The sequence below is a fragment of the Ranitomeya imitator genome, chromosome 5 (assembly GCF_032444005.1).
Source record: "Ranitomeya imitator isolate aRanImi1 chromosome 5, aRanImi1.pri, whole genome shotgun sequence".
NCBI classification, from domain to species: Eukaryota; Metazoa; Chordata; class Amphibia; order Anura; family Dendrobatidae; genus Ranitomeya; species Ranitomeya imitator.
Window position 1 is genome coordinate 371,931,444 of NC_091286.1, and position 22,031 is coordinate 371,953,474.

The 22,031-nt window shown below is 45.2% G+C and overlaps 1 protein-coding gene across 5 annotated transcripts in view; it reads right to left on the minus strand.

The window, feature by feature from the left end:
• Nucleotides 1-22,031, minus strand: part of ADGRB3 (adhesion G protein-coupled receptor B3) — a 1,579,303-nt gene that overhangs the window by 685,566 nt on the left and 871,706 nt on the right. For all 5 annotated transcript variants that reach the window (XM_069726666.1, XM_069726664.1, XM_069726665.1 and 2 more), the window contains one exon: nt 1,230-1,424. In XM_069726666.1, coding sequence (XP_069582767.1) covers nt 1,230-1,424 — 195 coding nt within the window. The remainder of the gene's footprint in view (nt 1-1,229; nt 1,425-22,031) is intronic.

The window sequence follows — 22,031 nt, forward strand, 5'->3', positions numbered from 1 at the left end:
GAAAATTTCAAAGAACTGCAAAGCATCTGTTGCACGCTGAGTAAGACACTCTTAAAGGTCTCACAGCAGCTGCCGATTAAGAAAGAACATTGAATAACATTCAAATGTGTACATGAAGATCAGGCTTTAAATGTTATACTTTAAGGGAAAACTGACATTACTGACAATGATAGAGCTCTGTGTAATGCCATCTATAGTTATTCCACACCTTTCCATCCTTGAAAGGCAGATAGTCTTTATGAAAGCTTTTCTTATCTCAATATATCCATGTTTTGGATTTAAAGTCCCCTATGGACAATAGAAAACTTTTGAGCCGACACTAATGTTTCCTAACGCCCTGATACACAAGAATGGTTGACTTGGTGAAATATTTCTTAGTTCTCTATGAGAGAGCTGGTGTCAGTCTACTCAGGAAGTGACCTATTCCAATGCTAATCTAACATAAAGGCCTTTTGAATTTACCAGGCGGGATCCTTCTGTTCCTAGATATCAACTATCAAGCAAGAATCGTGAGGTCTCCATACACATGAAATGGACCATGCAGAATAATTAAGGGAATAAGAATATTTTTAGATCTTGCTGAAATGTACCTAAAATGTATGGGCATTTTTAGATAACACAACAGTCTAGTTGGCCTCACATTTCTCTTGATTTGACCACTTCAGAAGAAATAAATTCGGTACTTAATGAAATTAAGAGTCAACCTAGTAATAAATAGCTCAGTTGAATCCCCAGGGCATTGCTTTGTCCAGGCTAAAAGAAATGGCTCCAGAGTAAGGGATTATCCACTCTGACATCCACATGCGCTAATATTCATAATTCATCAGCTGTAAAATTGTGGGTCTCTATATCTTTATGAGGATAATTCTTACAAGTTCAAGCAAATAAAAAATGAAGAACAAAAATATTTCTTCAGAGAATAATACTTTAATTCCAGTTATGTAGCACTTTTATAACGCCATGACCTTGAAGGTATTAGGTACCGAGCTACCACATGCAATAGTCAATATGTCAATGTGGCGGATAAAAATGGAGACTTTCCAGTTAAAGGTGAAATAGAAACTAGGAATAACAAAAAGGGGTTTTGGTACCTTTTATGTCCAATATTTGCTAATTAAAGCTCAATCAACTACATCCTTTTTTCAGAAATAAGTAGAAAATAACCAATATTATACAAGAAAACATATTTCACTGTTTATCAAGCAGGAAATGATTGCTTCATGTCTTACCTGTACTCCATCAGATGCAGGGATGTAGCTCGCTCTTTTGAAAGTGTCTGTGACATTTCTAAGGATTTCCACTGAGATCAGAAGATCCCCAGCATAAAAATGCTTCCTCTGAGTTAAATCAAGCAGTGTTTTAGTCACCTGAGACATTCCTTCCCCTGCCAACATTCTTTGTCCCTTGGCAAGATGTTCTTTAATCTGTATCGATCAAATAGATGGCATATATTTAAAATATGACACTTGCAAGATTGAAAACCAGTACATAACATATAGTACAATGTTTGGTAACATTGCTCCATCTGTCTTATTTTTACAAATCTTAAAAAACCTGCCACTGTGTACAACATACCATATGTGTTTTTTTCTCTAGCATCATTGTTAGAAATAGTCCTTTTTCTGATCTACAGGACTACAGTGAAAATCAGTTTGCTAACACTTGCCCCACGTGAGTGAGCAGTCTGTATTCTTAGAAATTATTTTCAAACAAAGGCGAGAAATTATAATAGCTCCAGTTTACAGAAGATTGAAAAATACAAGTTGTTATAAATTTTGACCTTCTTTCTCTGCTCCATAATGACTATTCACTATTTATGCAATCCTCTCATAAATAATTTTTGCTAATCATGTACCATACTTCAAAAGAGTAAAATATATATTGTTTATTAGAGATATCAAAAAAATTATATTCAAATATATGTGCACCAGGAAAATACAAAACACACAGGCAGAAATATGAAGGTAAGGGTATAGTAAAGTATCAGATCATATGATCAATGATTAATCAATCATGCAAGTTGTTCAAATAAAAAAAACACAAAAATTGAGCTTAGTTTAAGTTGGTATACAGTACATGCAGCAAATAAATGCATGTTCACTTTGGCCATAAAGCATAGAAAACCTACAAGAAACAAAATAAACATGAACCCTGCTGTAACTAAATAAGTAAAAAGCAAAAGTGCATTTAACCCCATCCCGACCTGTGACACAGCATATGCGTCATGAAAGTTGGTGCCAATCCGATCGCGTCCCTGCAGGTCGGGTCAAAAGGTTAACTCCAATTTCACCTGACCTACAGGGACAGGGGGAGTGGTAGTTCAGCCCAGTGGGGGATGAAGCAACCCCAGATTCAGCAGATTCGTTACAGGTACATTTTGATCACTGTGATTAAACCTATCACAGTGATCAAAATAAAAAAAAATTGTAAATGAACCCCCCCTTTATCATCCCCATAGGTAGAGACAATAATAAAAAAATATATATATATATATTTACTTTTATTATTCCACTAGGGCTAGGGTTTGGGTTAGGCTACTTTCACACTAGCATTGGTATGGGTCCATCGCTAAGCATCGGGCAGACGTACCGATGCACGTTGTAAAATTTGTGTGACGTGGGCAGCGGATGCAGTTTTTCGTTGCATCTGCTGCCCATTCTGAAGTCCAGGGAGGAGGGGGCGGAGTTCCGGCCGCACATGCGCCATAGAAAATGGCAGACGTGATGTACGAAAAAGTGTTACATTGAACGTTTTTGTGCCGACGGTCCGACAAAACATGACGGATCTGTTGCATGAAGGACGCGAGATGTGGCCATCCGTCACGATCCATTGCTAATACAAGTCTATGGTCAAAAAACGCATCCTGCTTGCACATTTGCAGGATCCGTTTTTTGCCCAAAACGACAGATTGCAACGGATTGCTAAAAACGCAAGTGTGAAAGTAGCCTTAGGGTTAGGGTTAGGGTTAGAATTAGGGTTAGAACTAGGGTTAGGGTTAGAATTAGGCTATGTGCACACGGTGCAGATTTGGCTGCGGATCCGCAGCAGATTCGTAGCAGTTTTCCATCAGGTTTACAGTACCATGTAAACCTATGGAAAACCAAATCTGCTGTTCCCATGGTGCAAAAAATACGCATGGAAACGCTGTGTTGTATTTTCCGCAGCATGTCAATTCTTTGTGCGGATTCCACAGCATTTTACACCTGTTCCTCAATAGGAATCCGTAGGTGAAATCCGCACAAAAAACACTGGAAATCCATGGTAAATCCGCAGGTAAAACGCAGTGCCTTTTACCTGCGGATTTTTCAAAAATGGTGTGGAAAGATCTCACACGAATCCACAACATGGTCACATAGCCTTAGGGTTAGGGTTGGAATTAGAGTTAGGGTTGGAATTAGGGCTAGCGTTGGAAATAGGGTTAAGATTAGGCTTGTAGTTAGAGTTATGGTTAGGGGTGTGTTGGGGTTACGGTTGGGATTAGGGTTAGGGTTGGGATTAGGGTTAGGATTAGGGTTAGGGTTGGGATTAGGGTTAGGGGTGTATTGGGGTTAGGGTTGTGGTTAGGAGTGTGTTGGGGTTAGGGTTGTGATTGGGGTTATAGCTAGAGTTGGGATTAGGGTTAGGGGTGTGTTGGGGTTAGTGTTGGAGTTTCTACTGTTTAGGCACATCAGGTGTCTCCAAACGCAACATGGCGCCACCATTGATCCAGCCAATCTTGCGTTCAAAAAGTCAAATGGTGCTTCCTCCCATCCAAGCCCCAACATGCACCCAAACAGTGGTTTACCCCCATATTGGGGTACCAGCATACTCAGGACAAACTGAGCAACAACTATTGGGGTCCAATATCTCCTGTTACTTTTGCGAAAATAAAAAATTGCTTGCTAAAACTTAATTTTTGAGGAAAGAAAAATGATTTTTTATTTTCACGGCTCTTCGTTGTAAACTTCTGTGAAGCACTTGGGGGTTCAAAGTGCTCACCACATATCTAGGTAAGTTCGTTGGGGGGTCTAATTTCCAAATTGGGGTCACTTGTGGGGGGTTTCTACTGTTTAGGCACATCAGGAGCTCTGCAAACGCAACGTGACGTATGCAGACCATTCCATCAAAGTCTGCATTTCAAAATGTCACTACTTCCCTTCCAAGCCCCGACGTGTGTCCAAACAGTGGTCCCCCCCACAAATAAGGTATCAGCGTACTCAAGACAAACTGCACAACAACTTTTGGGGCCCAATTTCTCCTTTTATTCTTGTGAAAATAAAAAATTGCGGGCTAAAAAATAATTTTTGAGGAAAGAAAAATTATTTTTTATTTTTGCAGCTTTGCGTTATAAACTTCTGTGAAGCACTTGGGGGTTTAAAGTGCTCACTACACATCTAGATTAGTTCCATGGGAGGTCTAGTTTCAAAAATGGGGTCACTTGTGGGGGAGCTTCAATGTTTAGGCACACAGGGGCTCTCCAAACGCGACATGGTGTCGGCTAGCAATTGGAGCTAATTTTTCATTCAAAAAGTCAAATGGCGCTCCTTCCCTTCCGAGCCATGCCGTGCGCCCAAACAGTGTTTTACCCCCACATGTGAGGTATCGGTTTCCTCAGGAGAAATTGCCAAATAAATTTTGGGATCCATTTTATCCTGTTGCCTATGTGGAAATGAACAAATTGAGGCTAAAATAAATTTTTTGTAAAAAAAAGTACTTTTTCATTTTTACGGAACAATTTGTGAAGCACCTGGGGGTTCAAAGTGCTCACTATGCATCTAGATAAGTTCCTTGGGGGGTCTAGTTTCCAAAATGGGGTCACTTGTGGGGGTTCTCCATTGTTTATACACATAGGGGCTCTCCAAACGCGACATGGGGTTCGCTAACGATTGGAGCTAATTTTTCATTCAAAAGCCAAATGGCGCTCCTTCCCTTCTGAGCCTTGCTGTGTGCACAAACAATGGTTTGTGACCACATATGAGGTATCGGCGTACTCAGGAGAAATTGCCCAACACATTTTAGGATCCATTTTATCTTGCTGCCCATGTGAAAATGAAAAAATTGAGGCTAAAATAAATGGGGATCTCTATTGTTTATGCACATAGGGGCTCTCCAAACGCGACATGGTGTTCGCTTAAGATTGTATATTGAAATCTTTATTTTTTCCACTCTGAATCACTGATAGTGTTGGATTGAGTTTGTAGTTGGATCTTCCAAAAGTGGCTACGTTCTAACAGGAGTACCATCTTAACACTGCACAGTGCACATGGCTTTAAAAACTAAACCAATGTGCAGTGGAGTGCAAGGAGTTAGTCAACAGACATTGCTGATGAACAGGTCTTGTCACAATACCCTCCATCAGTGACCAGGGGAATCATCAAGTTGGTGATTTAGACTTTAGTAAACAGCGAGATGGTGTTATACAAATGAGAGCATTGGCATTGCTCTGGTAATATTATTACATTTGTAAATGGATTAAATGATGACATGTATATTTGGCTAAGCATTTTAATAGAAACAATAAAAACATGAATTATTATACTGTATCTCTAGAATTAGAACAAGCTATGAGTCACCCAAAAAAAATAAGTGAAACAAATAATCATCCTCATCATTATTAATTATAGTTCATATTTGAAATATAATAATAATAATAACAATAATAATAATAATAATAATAATAATAATACAAAATACAGGAGGTGAAAATACACTGTATTACTAAAAACCTTCACAACTGTACATGCAAAGAAAGCAAAGAAAATCTAATCTGATTGCAAGCATGGAAGACCTCAAAGAAGTAATTCAGAAGATATATAGATTGATGTTGTAAAGGTCAACAGTGAGGTGATATTCTAGTGATTCTTAGTTTTCTTTTCAAGATTTCCCCAGGGTCAGTTGTTATACTCACTACAGGTAGTTGACAAAAATCTGGGGTAAATCTATTACAAGGTTGAATTGTCAAACTTACCAAACTTACACCCCAAAATGTGTTCTAGTGTTCTAATTACACTAAAATATGAAATCCCTCTGGAAAAAAATATAAGAAAACTCTAATAATACCAACAGCAGGGTAATTGTCCCCTAATATATTCTCCTGATAATGTGGAGTGTTTTTTAAGACTGATGTATAAATTGTCTTAATAGAGAGTTAAAAGAAAATGATTCCTTTGAAAAAATATTTCCTGGAATGCCATCTTCTGACTGTCATTCATTTTGTGAATGTAAATGACTAATTTTTCTACAATCACTGCTATTATAAAAATAAGTTTTAAAAGAAGGTTTTACTGTAAAATTACTATAGTTTTATCTTTCATACAAATAAGTGGATTAACCAATAATCCACAATAGTATTATATGGACCCACAGTTATCTTCTGGACTTTAATATGCCATGCGATGCAACAGATTACTGTTGACCCTCTCGTGCTGGAAATACCATTGAATTGCAGAGCTTATTTTAATGCAATTGCCATTCTATTGCTATAAGCTATGCCATACAGCGGGCCCCATTATAATGTTATGTCATGTTAAACTATGTTATGTGTGCTGCTGCGTGCCGCCATTAAATATTTTTGCTTAGGTAGCATCATTCTCTTTCAGTTAAATTTGTTCAGAAATTTTTGGTTATGCTATAGTACCATGTTGTATCTGATATGACAGATTTACATCAAATGTGTTACATGAACACATGATATGCCATTTGAGAGTTGCACATCAGTCTTGATCAGAATTGAGCGAATTTGTTCAAATTGGGTTCCGAATACGATCGGCATCGAATATTGTTTTGCAATATTCGTCGAATACAGCCGAATGTCATTAGAGTCAATGGGAGTTTAAATTACCGAATATGTTCGGAACCGATCATCAAACATACATTCGGCACAAATAGGGTTCGAATATGGCCCGAATATGGCAAATTCAGATTCAGCAACCAAATCCAAACAAATTTGCTCAACTCTAGCCTTGATATCAAAGCTAGTCATTATGGAGACTATGCCTTGGGTCAGAGAAATGCTGATGGCTACGTGTTGCTGTACAGAAGTTGTTATGTCTGAGGTATCAATAGTAAGGGAGGGTTTTGCATTGTCCTGTATGAGTTAGCATGCACTATGGTGGTGATGGCATGACTGGGTTATCCATCATCACACCCCCTGTAGTTTCGCAGGGATACTACATGCCTGGACTTTCCCTTCAATACATGTCAGACATGTACAGCTGACAAAGACAAGCAATGGAGGAGAAGCCATTCTGCACAGAGACATGCCCCAGATGGAAAAGACCAGACAATTTTCATTGGCAAATACAGCAATCAAAGAGATGAGGTATGTCATAGAAGGAAGAAAGACTCATACTGATAAGCTAAGTGTATCAACCAGCTTCTCCTCACTGCCAGTGATATTGCTCCAATTCCTGGTCCTCCTCACCACATTCCCACAGTCATTTCTACCTCCCATCCACGCTCTATCACAACTTTCTGTAACCTCTGTAACCAACCTTATACCCATTCGCCCAACCCCCGCTTCCCCAGTCCCACTAGCAGGAGCTCTGTGGAACGCTCGCTCTGTCTGCAACAAACTTTCCTACATCCATCATCTTTTCATTACTCACAAACTTTCCTTCCTCGCCATCACCGAAATCTGGCTCAACCCCCTGCCACTGCCTCTCTTACTGCACTTTCGTATGGTGGATTCCACTTTTCCCACACCCCCCGCCCCAGCAGCAAGCATGGTGGAGGAGTTGGTTTTCTCCTGTCAGATAACTTCTCATTCACCCAAATCCCACTGCCACCCTCTGTTACCCTCCCTTCCTTTGAGGGGCACTCTGTGCGCATCTACTCCCCCTCCAACCCTTTGGAATATTCTTGCTCTGTTTTTCAGTGGTTCTATGTGTTTGGAGCTATTCAGTTGATTTGACACCCTTGGAGTGTCTAGGGAGGGATACTTACCCTCAATTACAGGATATACCTGTGCTTTATGATTACATGTGTATATATACATAGCATAGTGTCTGATACATGCTGCCTGTAATCTTTGCATGGACGTAGTTCCCCATTCTTCTGCACGAAGAAGAACCCCGCCCCTGCAGGTGACACTGACTTCCTACTGAATCCTCTTGCCAGATTTTTCTGGATGTACTGTGACATTGCCTCAATCTCCGGGAGAGATAACGGATAGACTCAACCCCGGGGAGGCTCAGCACCAGGCAAGAAGTCAATAGGACAGTCATAGGGGCGGTGAGGCAGAAGGGTCTCTGCAGCTCTTTTGGAGAACACGTCCGCATAGGGCCAATATTGCTTGGGGAGAGAGGATAGATCTGCGGGTACCTCAGTAGTAGCAACCTGAACACATTTCCTCTGACATCTACCCCCACAAGATTCACCCCATCCCAAAATTCTGCCTGTGGACCACTCAATATGAGGAGAATGGTACCGCAGCCAAGGCATCCCGAACAAGACCTCGTCAATTCCCTTAGGAATGACGAGCAGAGATATAATCTCGTGATGAGATGGCGACATGGGGACAGTGAAAGGGATGGTCTGGTGTGTTATCTGTGAGGGCAGTGTTGACCCATTTGCCACTCGTACGGTCACTCGTTGAGCTAATATTACCAGGGGAATTGCGTGACGTTGGGCGAAGACATATTGCATAAAATTGCCCTCCACCCCAGAATCCACGCAGAGCTCTACCGAGTGGGAAAATGGGCCTATAGTAATTGTCCCTTTAAAGGACAATTTGGAGGCAAACGTCACCGTGTCTAGTGTACCTCCACCTACTACCACTAGATGCTGATGTTTCCTCGACTGCTGGGGACATCTGGTGGCAAGATGTCCTGACTGCTGGCAAACATGACAAACCTGGAGTGCACGAGCGGTCCTGGACTTAGATCCCACTCGTGACACTTCCATGGCTTCATGTGACTCAGAGGCCTGGACTAGAGATTCCAAAGGTTTGGCGAAGGTGGGAGCCAGCCAAAACCTCTGCCTACACTGGGCTCGCTCTAATCTCCGCTCGTGAAAATGGAGGTCAATACGAGTGGACACTGCTATTAACTCCTCCAGTGTGGCGGGAATCTCCCTAGTGGCCAGAGCGTCCTTCACGTGGTCAGCCAGCCCCCTCCAAAATATCGGAATAAGGGCTTTATCCGACCACTTCTACTCAGCTGCTAGGGTGCGAAAGTGGACAGCAAAATGGCTGACCAAGGACGAACCCTGAGTCAATGCCAACAGTTGGAGCGCCGTATCATGGGTGACACGAGGTCCTAAAACGACCTGTTTCAGAGTGGTAAGGAACAATGAAGCACTCTGCACCACATGATCGTCACTCTCCCGCAGGGGCGTAGCCCATTCCAACACCCTGTCCAACAGGAGAGAAACAATAAATCCCACCTTAGCCTGCTCTGTGGGGAAATGTGCAGCCAGAAGCTTGAGATGTATAGAGCACTGACTCACGAAACCCCTACAAGACTTACTATCACCAGAAAATTTTTCTGGCAGCAGGCGGAGAGATAGAGTCAGAACAGGGGTGTAAGGATTCTGGACTTTCCTGGTGCCTGTTCGCCCTGATCCAAGATGGAGTCTTGGATCTCACCCTGTCATGGAACTTCTTGTCTGTCCTGATTACTTAAGTCCGGGTCATGTGTGCTAAGGTGCCTGAGTATTTTGTGCTGCTGGCTCCTGAGCTTCTGCCGGTTTGCTGGTGAACTCCCTGCTTCTTCTGCTCACTATTTGATGGTCTGCCTTTCTCCATTCAGCTACCTCTCGCCTCTGGAACTTCTGCAACGGGCTGCGCACCTGTGGAAGTATCTTCCTTGTTTGCAAGACTTTTCCAAGTGTTGTGCCTCTTTGCACAACCACATAAGGTGAGCAAGATTCAAATTGTGCTTGTCTCATCCAGAAATATTAACTCATCTGCTACGCTTAGATAGCGCTCTCTCTCTCTTCCCCTCATCCTCTCTTTCCCAGGACTGCATTTACACAACGCATCATCTGTGAATTATTGGACTCCTACTAACAAGTACTGGCTAGTGTTGAGCATTCCGATACCGCAAGTATCGGGTATCGGCCGATACTTGCGGTATCGGAATTCCGATACCGAGATCCGATATTTTTGTGATATCAGGTATCGGTATCGAATCAATAGGGATGTGTAAAATAAAGAATTAAAATAAAAAATATTGATATGCTCACCTCTCCGGCGGCCCCTGGACTTCACACTGCTAACCGGGAGGCTTCTTTGTTTAAAAAGCGTGCCTTTCGGACCTGTGAATGACGTCCCGGCTTCTGATTGGTCGCGTGCCGCCCATGTGACCGGCACGCGACCAATCAGAGGCCGCGACGTCATTCGCAGGTCCTCAATTCCTAGAATTAGCAGTTTTGTGAATGAGAATGACGTCGCGGCTTCTGATTGGCCGCGTGCCGGTTACATGGGCGGCACGCGGCCAATCAGAAGCCGCGACATCATTCTCATTCACAAAACTGCTAATTCTAGGAATTGAGGACCTGCGAATGACGTCGCGGCCTCTGATTGGTCGCGTGCCGGTCACATGGGCGGCACGCGACCAATCAGAAGCCGGGACGTCATTCACAGGTTTGAAAGGCGCGCTTTTTAAACAAAGAAGCCTCCCGGTTAGCAGCGTGAAGTCCAGGGGCCGCCGGAGAGGTGAGCATATCAATATTTTTTATTTTAATTCTTTATTTTACACATCCCTATGGATCCCAGGGCCTGAAGGAGAGTTTCCTCTCCTTCAGACCCTGGGAACCATGAGAATACCTTCCGATACTTGATGTCCCATTGACTTGTATTGGTATCGGATATCGGTATCGGCGATATCCGATATTTTTCGGGTATCGGCCGATACTATCCGATACCGATACTTTCAAGTATCGGACGGTATCGCTCAACACTAGTACTGGCACATGTGTGATCAAGTTTTGCTGGACTTCCTCATTTAAAGTACTGTGTGCATTCGCACTATAAAATGGACTTCCTTGTTTAAATATCTGTTCGCCTCTAAGTTTGCTGTGATTTACTGTATTGTGCTGAGGACCTTGTTACTACCGCAGGAATATCTGTATTATTTTCTGTTTGCTATTTACTATATAGAGCTGAAGACCTCGTTGCAATTGCAGAAATATCTGGGTCTATTCTGTTTACTTTTCTGTTTCGAGTAAAAATATTCTTGCTGCAACTTTGTTCTCAGACTGGCTTCATCCCATGCTATTAGATTCCGTACTATCCATATAATTATTACAAGGGGTGGCAGTGGACAGGGTTGCTGCAGCCACGCTAGCAGCCTGAACAGCAACTCCGGTTACATCCACAGCTGAGGTTGTGCGCTCGAGAGCCGCCAACTTACCCTTCAGCTGCTGGATGTACAGCAAGGATTGCTGTTTGTCCGTCATTACTAGCAAGACCCTGGTGCTACTGTAATGTTAGGGCTAGCGGAACACACCAAATTATAAGAGAGATGGTATAAGGTGCATTCGCAGCCCGGGGTCCACCGTGCAGAGATGGAACCTGCTGCTGAGTAATGACAGACTATATGGTGGTACAATGTGGATACACACATGGGTTAACTTCACGCTGTGTGAAGGAAGCAGACCCTGTTGCGTCACAAGGCCGCGGTACCGCACCAAGAGCGCAAGCAAGGAGTATCAGTACTCTATCCCAAGACACAAGATTAGAGTACGTTCAGACCATTTGCGCTCGACACCGCAACTGGGGTGTCAAAGTAACAGATAATATAACTTACAGCACAAGAGTGCGTGCTGTGCCGCTTTGGCGGATGCCACTAACCACCCAGACTTGGGATAGGAAAGCGCTCTATAAGCGCACGGCGCCACACTGGCGGTTACAGCAATAGATGCTGTATCATATGTCTTTATGTTGACATTTTAGTCTGGCGCTAGACAGCAAGCATCCACCTTTTGCGAACAGTCATACACAAGGGAGGGGATTTTAAAGAACGACTTGCACTCATCAACACACATGATTCCAAATGTACACTAGCGCATGGCCGTGCGGCCATGCGAACCTTTTATAGCTGCAGCAAGAACAGGACCTTCCCAGAAGGACCAATGAGAGGAAGCCACAGAAGAAGAATACATTCAGGACCTTCCTAAAGGACCAATGGGATTTGCTGCAGTATCTAAGCATGTGACCCTTGATCTCCAACGAGAGATCTTACCCTGGGCATGCTCAGAAAGGGAAGAGCAGGACTTAGTCCCAAACACGTCTGCTCGCCGCTGCCCAGTACTGGCTACAATGGCAGAAGCTGGAAAGGTAGCAGTGACCAGTTGTCCAGTATCAGCCTGAGCTAGACGCTGGGACCGACGTCTCTGCTGAGCAGACTCCACTGTGGCTGGAGAAAAATGGGAGACCGCAGCGGAGATGGTTCGAGATTCCCCTTGTGCAGAGGCGGGATCTCGACACCTAACACCTGTAGCCCAAATAAGACAATAACACCGTGACTTGGATAATAATGGCCACAGCAGCCTTTTATTTAAATAACATACAAAATATTCAACAGTAAAGTAAATAACATTAAGGAGGGTCCTTGAAGCTCCCAAAATCTGGTGATTAACCGTAACAACATATTTAGTGAACAAATAACAAACTATAAATTACTCCTAGCCATTACCCCACTGGCTCAGGAGCACCAATACCCCAACGGGGTTCTATTGTCCACTTAAACCCTGGAAATCTAGCACCACTGCCAAAATAACCCAAAATCACCAGACCAAAACCACATAATAATTTAGGAATCCATATCCCCACGGATCCTCAAAACCAATTTAACACCAACTTCAAGGACCCCCCCTCAACCGCCACAACAATGGCATTTGAACACCTCAAATGCCAGAGACCCCACAAGCACGAAATACTATGGTCCTCTCAATACCATCCTGCAGACCCAGTGCCCATAAATCAATGCCCACAGCATTCAAATGCACTCAGTCCGCTAACCAAAACTTGCCATCCCCTTTTTCCATATCAAAATGACGAACAGCAACACCCCCGTCCCTAACTACAAAATTGGATATAGCTCGGTTAACCTTGATCTGTGCCTTGTTAATTTTCTGAACTGACCTCACGTTCCTCCAACATTTACGGGGAACAATCTCTGACCAAACCTTTAAAAGATAACCATAACCGAAGCAAATCATGCTTAACGTCCTTTACTAATTCCCAAAACGGATGAACTCCCAAATCATTTCCCCCAACATGAAGAACCAATATATCTGGGGACCTATCCAGCCGGGCGCTACCATGTACCTCCTGCAAGACTCGGCTCCAACCCATCCCCCTAAAGCCCAGCCACCTGATCACCGCCATGCTTCTTGAAAACCCGAGCTGCCTCCCGTCGTGCCGCATGTCTGCACGCTGGGCTCCCCAGTGGACATAAGAGTGGCCCAGAATCCAGCCCAACAATGGATCAGAACCTACAATAAAAAACAGCAATTTAACACCATAAACTTTACACAACTGAAACGAAACAATGCCCTTCACAAGCGCGGATCAGCCTCAACTCCTTGAGGCCGAATATAAGACCTATAACGCCTGGAATCCCATCTCCCGATGCGCTGTACTACATCAGAACCTAAGCCACCAGCCGCTACTTCTGCTGCCGCCCCGATTCTGAAATAATGAGATTCAAACCTTGAAGCATCCAAACCAAGACACACCAAAGACTTTCGGAACACTGAAACAAACTGGAACCACGATAAAAAGGAACCATCAGCATGACACAACAACGGCCCATTGCGACAAGGCTGAAAAACATTATAAGCAGCGCACAGGACACAACAAGGATCCCTGGATCAAACCTAACACAACCCGCTTACCGTTTCCTTCCCGATCAGTTTTTGACCACCTGATTGAAAACACCAAACCTCCGTTGACAATCAATGCATCCTTTGCCAGGAGACCTCCCCCTTGCTTCTATGTGGGGACACGAGTTCACCCACCCATATGGCCCCAAAGAAGGCAAGGGAAAAAGCTAAAAGAAAAAGACAAGCCTCAAAAACCGAAACACAAACCGTATCCAAACACCCGCCTAACCATTCTAGAATACTAAGAGATACCGTTCGCCTTAAATCCCCCCGATTACACCTTCTCCTGAACCCTTTGAGAGCTTGTTTTTGTCAAGTCCTTCTATCCCCTAAACTTGAAACCAAAAGCCAACCCCGCACAGATCTGCAAAACTTTTGTCAGAGATCAACCCTCAGCCGCCCCTTGACTCAACCACAACAATAAAGCTCCTACCTGATCTGAAACAGAACCCCCAATGATACATTCTACCAACCATTTCTCCCAGGAACACCACACTGAATGATATGCAGCCCAAGTGTTTGGAGCCAGGGATGCCCAAATCAAAGGTTCTGCAGCCCAGAGACCAGATTCGCAAGCCCAGCTGGGCATTCCAAACCGTCTTCCTCCGCATCCGGGGCCAGAGACCGAAAGCATTCCCACTGCAAATGAGATAAAGAATCAGCAATTGAATTCTTAGCACCCAACATATGGCAGGCCGTCACTTGCGCATTTAAAGCCAAACATGTCAAAACCAATTGCCGCAAAACACAAATCACAGGAGGCGAAGAAGCAGACTGTTAATAGCTCACACTACCCCATATTGTCACAGTTAAAACATACCCTCCTGTCTTGAAACTCCTTCTTCCACAAATACACAGCCACCAGAATCGGAAATAGCTCCAACAAGGCGATATTCTTAACAAGGCCTGACTGAAACCATTCCTCAGGCCACCTAGACGTGCACAATTAAACTCTAAAATATGCCCCAAAGCCAACACCAGCAGATGCATCCATAAACAAATCCAATTCACCACTTTCGACTGCCTCAGCCATTAGCAACGAACGGCCATTGTACCATTCCAAAAACCTATCCCACACCTCCAAATCAGCCCTGTGTTCACTGGACAGCCGCACAAAATGATGTGGAGCACAGACACCAGCAGTGGCGCTTGCCAAGCGCAGAGAAAATACTCTGCCCATCGGGATGCTGCGACAAGCGAAATTCAACTTCCCTAGAAGCATCTGGACCTCCCGCAATGACAATTTTTTGAGAAGCCGGGCCCAAGCCACCTCTTCGCGCAAAGCCTTAACCTTGTCGGCCGGCAATCTGAATTCCCAAGCAACTGAATCTATCACGATTCCCAAAAATGAAAGGCACATGCAAGGACCCTCCATCTTCCCCAGAGCCAACGGGACACCAAAACGATCTGCCACAAATTCAACCGCCCTCAGAATCCACTCACAACACTCTGAATCACCAGGACCTACACAAAAAATCATCCAGATAATGTATCAAGGAATCAAAACCAGACACTTCACGGATGACCCATTCGAGAAACGAGCTGAAGGCCTCGAAAAATGCACATGATAAAGAACAACCCATTGGCAAACATCTGTCAACAAAAAACTCCCCTCTCCAATAACCACCCAACAATTTAACACTATCTGGATGAACCGGTAACAATCTAAAAGCCGATTCAATATCTGTCTTAGCCAAAAGCGGCCCTCTTCCACAAGTTCGAACCCAATGTGCCGCTTTGTCAAAAGATGCGTAGACCACAGAGCAAAGCTCCTGATCAATCCCATCATTCACGGACCTCCCACAAGGAAATGACAAATGATGAATCAGTCTGTATTTATTCGGCTCTTTTTTAGGAACAACTCCCAGTGGTGAAACAAACTAAATCCTAAAACGGAAGGGCACTAAATGGACCAGCCATACGAAATAGTTTCACTGGCATCTCCCCCTTTGGGATTACTACTGTCTGCCTTAGCCTTGCCTTTTCTAAAACATTTGGCTGCGCCGTGCGATGAACCACTGCAGTGCGAGCACATGTGCTTGAACTTGCAGCTGGCTCCAAATTTGCACTGACATCATTAAATTGCCAGCAAAGACCGGGCTTCTGATTTCCGAGTTGCCCAGCCAGTCCGCCTGCCCCTTGAGAATTCCCCTGGTTGGTATGCTGGCCGGCCACCCCCAGGAAAGGAATGGCCAAACCTAGTCTGTGCCATAACCCTCAGCCACAAACCAATGTCCTCCTGATCCCACCTTATTGCCAGACGAACAGCCTTCCTCTGCCAAAATTGCTCATCATAACGAAGCCCTGCCTGACCCCGTACACCCTATTAGCCTCCCCGATAGAATCCATATAGCAGAAAAGAGGAGAGCAATTCTCAGGCGCTTTCTCCCCAATCACACTTGACAAAATTGTGAATGCCTGAAGCCAATTTATAAATGTCTGAGGGGGCAGGCGCCACCTATGCTTCTCCTCATCCTCTTTTTGCTATCATCCTTTTTCCCTATATCTAAATTAAACTTCTCCAAAGGAAGCATTGAAAAAATCTCAACGTATTCATCTTTCCATATTTTTTCGTGCACCTCCTTCTTAACATGAGCCCCAACAAGGCCCTCAAAACAAATGTAAACCTCACCATGTGCCCTGTCATCTAAATTAATATGACATTCCTTCTCTTTCTCCGTCTGCACCGAAATCGACACCGGGTCCAAAACTCTAGTTGGCGCGCAAGGACGCCCACTAGCCAGGCCCGGACCCAGATACTGTGAACCCACCCACGCAGCTAAATGCGGTGGGGCCATTCTCCCACCTTCCCAACCAGACAGTATCTCCCTAACATTCCAAAGGATCTCACTTATCTCATCAACCCCTGGCAAAACCTGAGCCCCCACATCTTGTCACACTGCAACCGACTGCAACCCACTACCGCCCCCAATTACCAGGGACCTATCTAGAGGGGGAAATACACAAGACATGGAATCATACTCACCGGGCTGCGAGGAAGCTGTGATCCCTCCAGCCACAAATTCTGCATCCTGTTGCCCATCCGTGCTGCTCCTTCCCACTGGATCCTCTGGGACCAGAGATCCGAAGCTCCTGGTTCCTGCAGCTGCTGCTGAAATGCTGCTGGGCTGTTCTAATTCTGACTGTACGTGTCCGCTGACAAATCCTGGGCCAGCCAACTGAACCCGAGAAGATAAACCCCCAGGTGCCAGTCTGCTGCCAGATCCACACACCGACAAATGAAACTGAAGGCTCTTATGTGCCCCGACAGCTCCCTTTGAAGCTGTAGCCCAGCAAAGGGCCGGTAACACCAGCTGAGGAGGGGTGCTGCCCACCACCGTGACATCCTGGATATTCCCCCCGTTGTCCGTAGAAGAAAAGGCAAGCCGCCTGACCAGGACTTCGCCACAGCGACCCGCTGTGACATCACCGAAAGTCGCAGTTCTGGAGTGTGTAGGCCCGCCCATTTTCTGATCTGAGGCAAAGGCCTACATACCGCCACTGGACCCAGCCTGGCTCATGGATTCCTCCCAGCCCGGGACCTGCTGGAGCACGTGCGCCCAGGAACCTGTGCTGGAGGGTCCCTGGATGGGCTCCTGCGCCGACGCTGGGTCTGAGGAGCCATGTCAGGGGATAACCGCTCCAGGGGCCTAGATCGGCGTGAAGGCCGCACACCAGGGGAATCTTCTGGCCTCATCCCGCTGGCATCGCCCAAGATCCCCGACACCTGCAGCTCCAACCAGCTGGGAGGCTGTGACTCCGCTGCTGCTCTGAGACTCTCCAGAACTTGGGCCACCGAACCCATGACATCAGGACAAGTGGACTGCTCTTGATATCTCCGGAGTGGGAACTGAGGTAACCGCCCCAGCAACCAAATTAAAATACCCCCAAATTTTCATACACCTCCCCCTTACCCATTGCCCCACCCCCTCCATACCTCTGTCATGCAGGCCTTTGCTTACGCCGCGGTGGAGGGGAGCGGCTCGCCTTGGCCTTTCCTTTGTGATCTGCACGCTGACTGTGATACACATTGTGATCTGTACGCAGAGTGTGATACACATTGTGATCTGTACGCAGACTGTGATATACATTGAGATCTTTACGTGGACTGTGATACACATTGAGATCTGTATGCGAACTGTGATACACATTGAGATGTGTACGCGGTCTATGAATCACAGATGTGTGAACCTGGCCTTATTCTTCAAAAACAGCTTCTGCAGCATCTGATGAGTGTAATTGGGAATAATGTAACCTAACCTAGCATAGAGATCACCTTTAAAATATATACTTTTCTTAGATATACAGTATAATTCATCACAGAAGCCAAAAAGACAATACGATTAAAAGAAACCAAAAGAGAAAAAAGGGGTAGAATAAAGTAACCTATATAATAAATTACTAAGAATATTAAGAGTCACATTGAAGTTATTTAACTTATATAAATGCTCTTGACCTGTGGCCTTGTGGTTTTTTTATATTCAATATTCTTATAATGTACAGTAAATTGTACATAATCCCATTTACTGTACTGAATGTCTATCATAATTGTTTCAATTCAATTTTATTTTTGTCTTTTGTACCTTTTTATTAGTATATGTATGTTATATTAAGGCTGTGTTCACACATGGCATTTGTGCACCGTTTTATTCTACAGTACCAGCAAAAGCTATGAGATATCAAAAATCTTGTGCACACACAACTTTTTTACTGGTTGAATTTCAGTACTGCAGCATTTTTGAAACTCTGCAGCATGTCAATTCTTTCAGTGGTTTTTCAGCATTTTTTTCACCTATAGAAAGTAATGACAGTGCAAAAATGCTACAGAAAACGTAGCGTTACATGTGCTGCATTTTTCGCAACGTTTTTGGTGAATATAACCACTAACTTTATTAATATGTACTCTGGACAAATCAGGCATGTAATGGCTAGAAAAACGCAGAAAATAGGTAGAATAAAATGCCGCTATTTACTCTGTTTGGGACCTCTTTCACACATCAGTATTTTTATTAGTATGTCATCACCATTTGTATGCCAGGAGTAGCTCCAAAACACAGAAAAGGTGTCAATTTTTCAATGATAGTTTTTCTATCCAAGTTCCACTCCTGGTGTTGACATACAAACATTGACAGAAAATACTGACCAAATACTGATGTGTGAATAAGCCTTTACATGCAGCATTTTTACTGCCAATCTTGAAATTTTTAGCTGAAGAAAAAATGCTACAAAAAAACACTAGTGAACATAGTCTATTAGCACAAACAAAACAAATTTATTTTTATAAAAAAATTAATTTATTGCTCGCAGTTTGGTCCAGCAAAACGTGCTGTCTATCACCCCTCTATTTCAAATAATTACAGTGGGACCATATATTCCCAGATGTATTGCTGAAGAATTCATATAGACAATAAGGGTCTGTGCACTCGATGAGTATTTGCTAGTAGAAATTTCTGCATCTTTTGGCAGCAAAAACGGTGTGTAAAATCTGCAGCGTTTTTGCATGGTGTTAGGGCTAGCGGAACGCACCAAATAATAAGACTGATAGTGTACGGTGCGTTCGTAGCCCGGGGTCCACCGTGCAGAGATAGAACCTGCTGCTGAGTAATGACGGACTATATGGCGGTACTCATAAGTATACTCGCGTGGGTTAAACTTCACCCAACGTGAAGGAAGCGATCCTGTTGCGTCACAGGATCGCGGTACCGCACATAGAAGGCGAGCAAGTAGTCAGCGAACTTAACCCCAACTAGGATTGAAGTCCGATTAGACCACTTGCTGACACAACACCGCAACAGGGTGTGTTAGGCAACTCTTATAATTAGAGCACCGAAGTGCGAACTGTGCCGTGCTGGCAGGCACCACTAAGCACCCAGACGTGGGTCAGGAAGCGCACTACTGGCGCGTGGCGCCGCACTGGCGGTCACAGCAATAGACGCTGATACGTGTGTGACACGTTGAGTGGTTTGTCGGGCGCTAGATAGCAGCCATACTCCATACGCGAACAGTCATACAATAGGGTAGGGGTATTTAATGAACGACTTGCACTCACAACAAACACACGTATTCAATTGTACACTAGCACATGGCCGTGCGGTCATGCGCAGTTTATATAATTGCAGGACAGGAAGTGGCCACAGAAACTTTGCCCTTCCAGGGCCTGCCAAGAGGACCAATGGAATGCGCTGCAGAGCCAGAGCACATGACCCTCGATCTCCAACGGGAGATCTTGCTCTGGGCATGCTCAGTGTGCGCAAACAAGGACTTAGTCCCAGGGAAGTCTGCTCGCTGCTGACCAGCACTGACTTTAATGGCAGGAGCTGAAGAAGCAGCAGTAACTCTCTGTACAGAGTGAGAGCGAGCAAGACACTGGGAGCGACGTCCCTGCTGAGCAGACTCCACTGTGGCTGGAGGAGAATGGGAGACCGCAGCGGAGACGGATTGAGATTCCCCCTGTGCAGCAGAGGAAACTCGACTCCTAACATGGCCCCCCCCCTCCTTGGGCCTCGCTACGCTCGAAGGCAGCAATGAGCTGTGGGGCCCGAATATTTTCAGCAGGCTCCCAAGACCTGTCCTCTGGACCATAACCCTTCCAATCCACCAAATAAAACTTTTTGCCACGTACCACCTTGCACCCCAAAATAGCGTTCACCTTGTAATCGTCCGTAGACGAACCCGATGTCCCGGCAGATGACTCGGAAAACCGGGACATGTATACGGGTTTCAAGAGGGACACATGAAAGGTGTCGGTGATACCCAAGCGTGGAGGAAGAGCCAGGCGGTAGACCACAGGATTAACCTGTTCGAGAACCTTGAAGGGACCCAAGTAGCGAGGAGCAAACTTAGTGGACTCAACTCGTAGCCTGATGTTACGGGCGGAGAGCCACACCAAGTCGCCAGGGGCAAAAGTCGGAGCGGGGCGCCGATGAACATCGGCGGAGGACCTCATTCTCTCCTTGGAGGCCCGAATGGCATCCTGCGTACGATCCCAAATGTCCCGTGCCTCCACAGCCCAGTCTGCCACCCTGGGATCACCGGAAGACACAGGCATGGGCACAGGAACACGCGGATGCTGGCCGTAATTTAAGAGGAATGGAGTCTGACCGGTAGAGTCGGCTATGGCATTGTTAAGTGCAAACTCTGCCCACGGTAGCAAGGATGCCCAGTCATCCTGTCTGGCAGAAACAAAATGTCGCAGATATGTGACCAAGGTCTGGTTGGCCCTTTCTACCAACCCATTCGTCTCGGGATGATATGCCGAAGAGAGATTTAACTCAATACTGAGTAGACGACATAGCTCCCTCCAGAATCGGGACGCAAACTGGGGACCCCGGTCACTAACAATTTTGTCTGGCATACCGTGTAAGCGAAAGATATGCTTGATAAACAAGACAGCCAACGCCCGTGCAGATGGTAGCCGTGGAAGAGGCACCAAATGCACCATTTTGGAAAAATGATCGGTGATCACCCAGATAATGGTGCAATTACGAGACTTGGGTAAGCCAACCACAAAGTCCATCCCGACCATCTCCCAGGGCCTATCAGCCATGGGCAGAGGATAAAGCAACCCAGCTGGCCGTTGCCGAGGAGTCTTGTTCCTGGCGCAAGAGACACATGCCCGAACGTACTCCGCGACATCACGAGCCATATGCGGCCACCAGTATGTCCTCGCCAGTAACTCTGATGTCCTTTTAGTACCAAAATGTCCACCCACCCTGGACGAGTGCGCCCAAGAGAGAACCTCCGGTCGCAAACTAGATGGAACAAAAGTCTTGCCCGGGGGCACAGACTCCAGCGAAACCGGGGCCACGGTTCTCAAACTCTCGGTCGGGACAATAAGCCGAGGCTCCTCCTCCGCAGATGACACAACGGAGCGAGAGAGAGCGTCGGCCCGAATGTTCTTCTCCCCAGAAAGGAAATGGAGGGTGAAATGAAACCGGGAGAAGAACAAGGACCATCTGGCCTGGCGAGAATTCAACCGCTGAGCTGTCTGCAGATACACCAAATTTTTGTGATCTGTGAAGACTTGGAAGGGAAAACGTGCTCCCTCCAAGAGATGTCTCCACTCCGAGAAAGCCAACTTCATGGCTAGCAACTCCCTGTCCCCGATGGAATAATTCCTCTCTGCTGGTGCGAAGGTCTTGGAGAAAAAGAAGCAAGGATGCTTCCGACCTTGAACATCCTTTTGGAAGAGGACTGCTCCAGCACCAACAGAAGAGGCATCC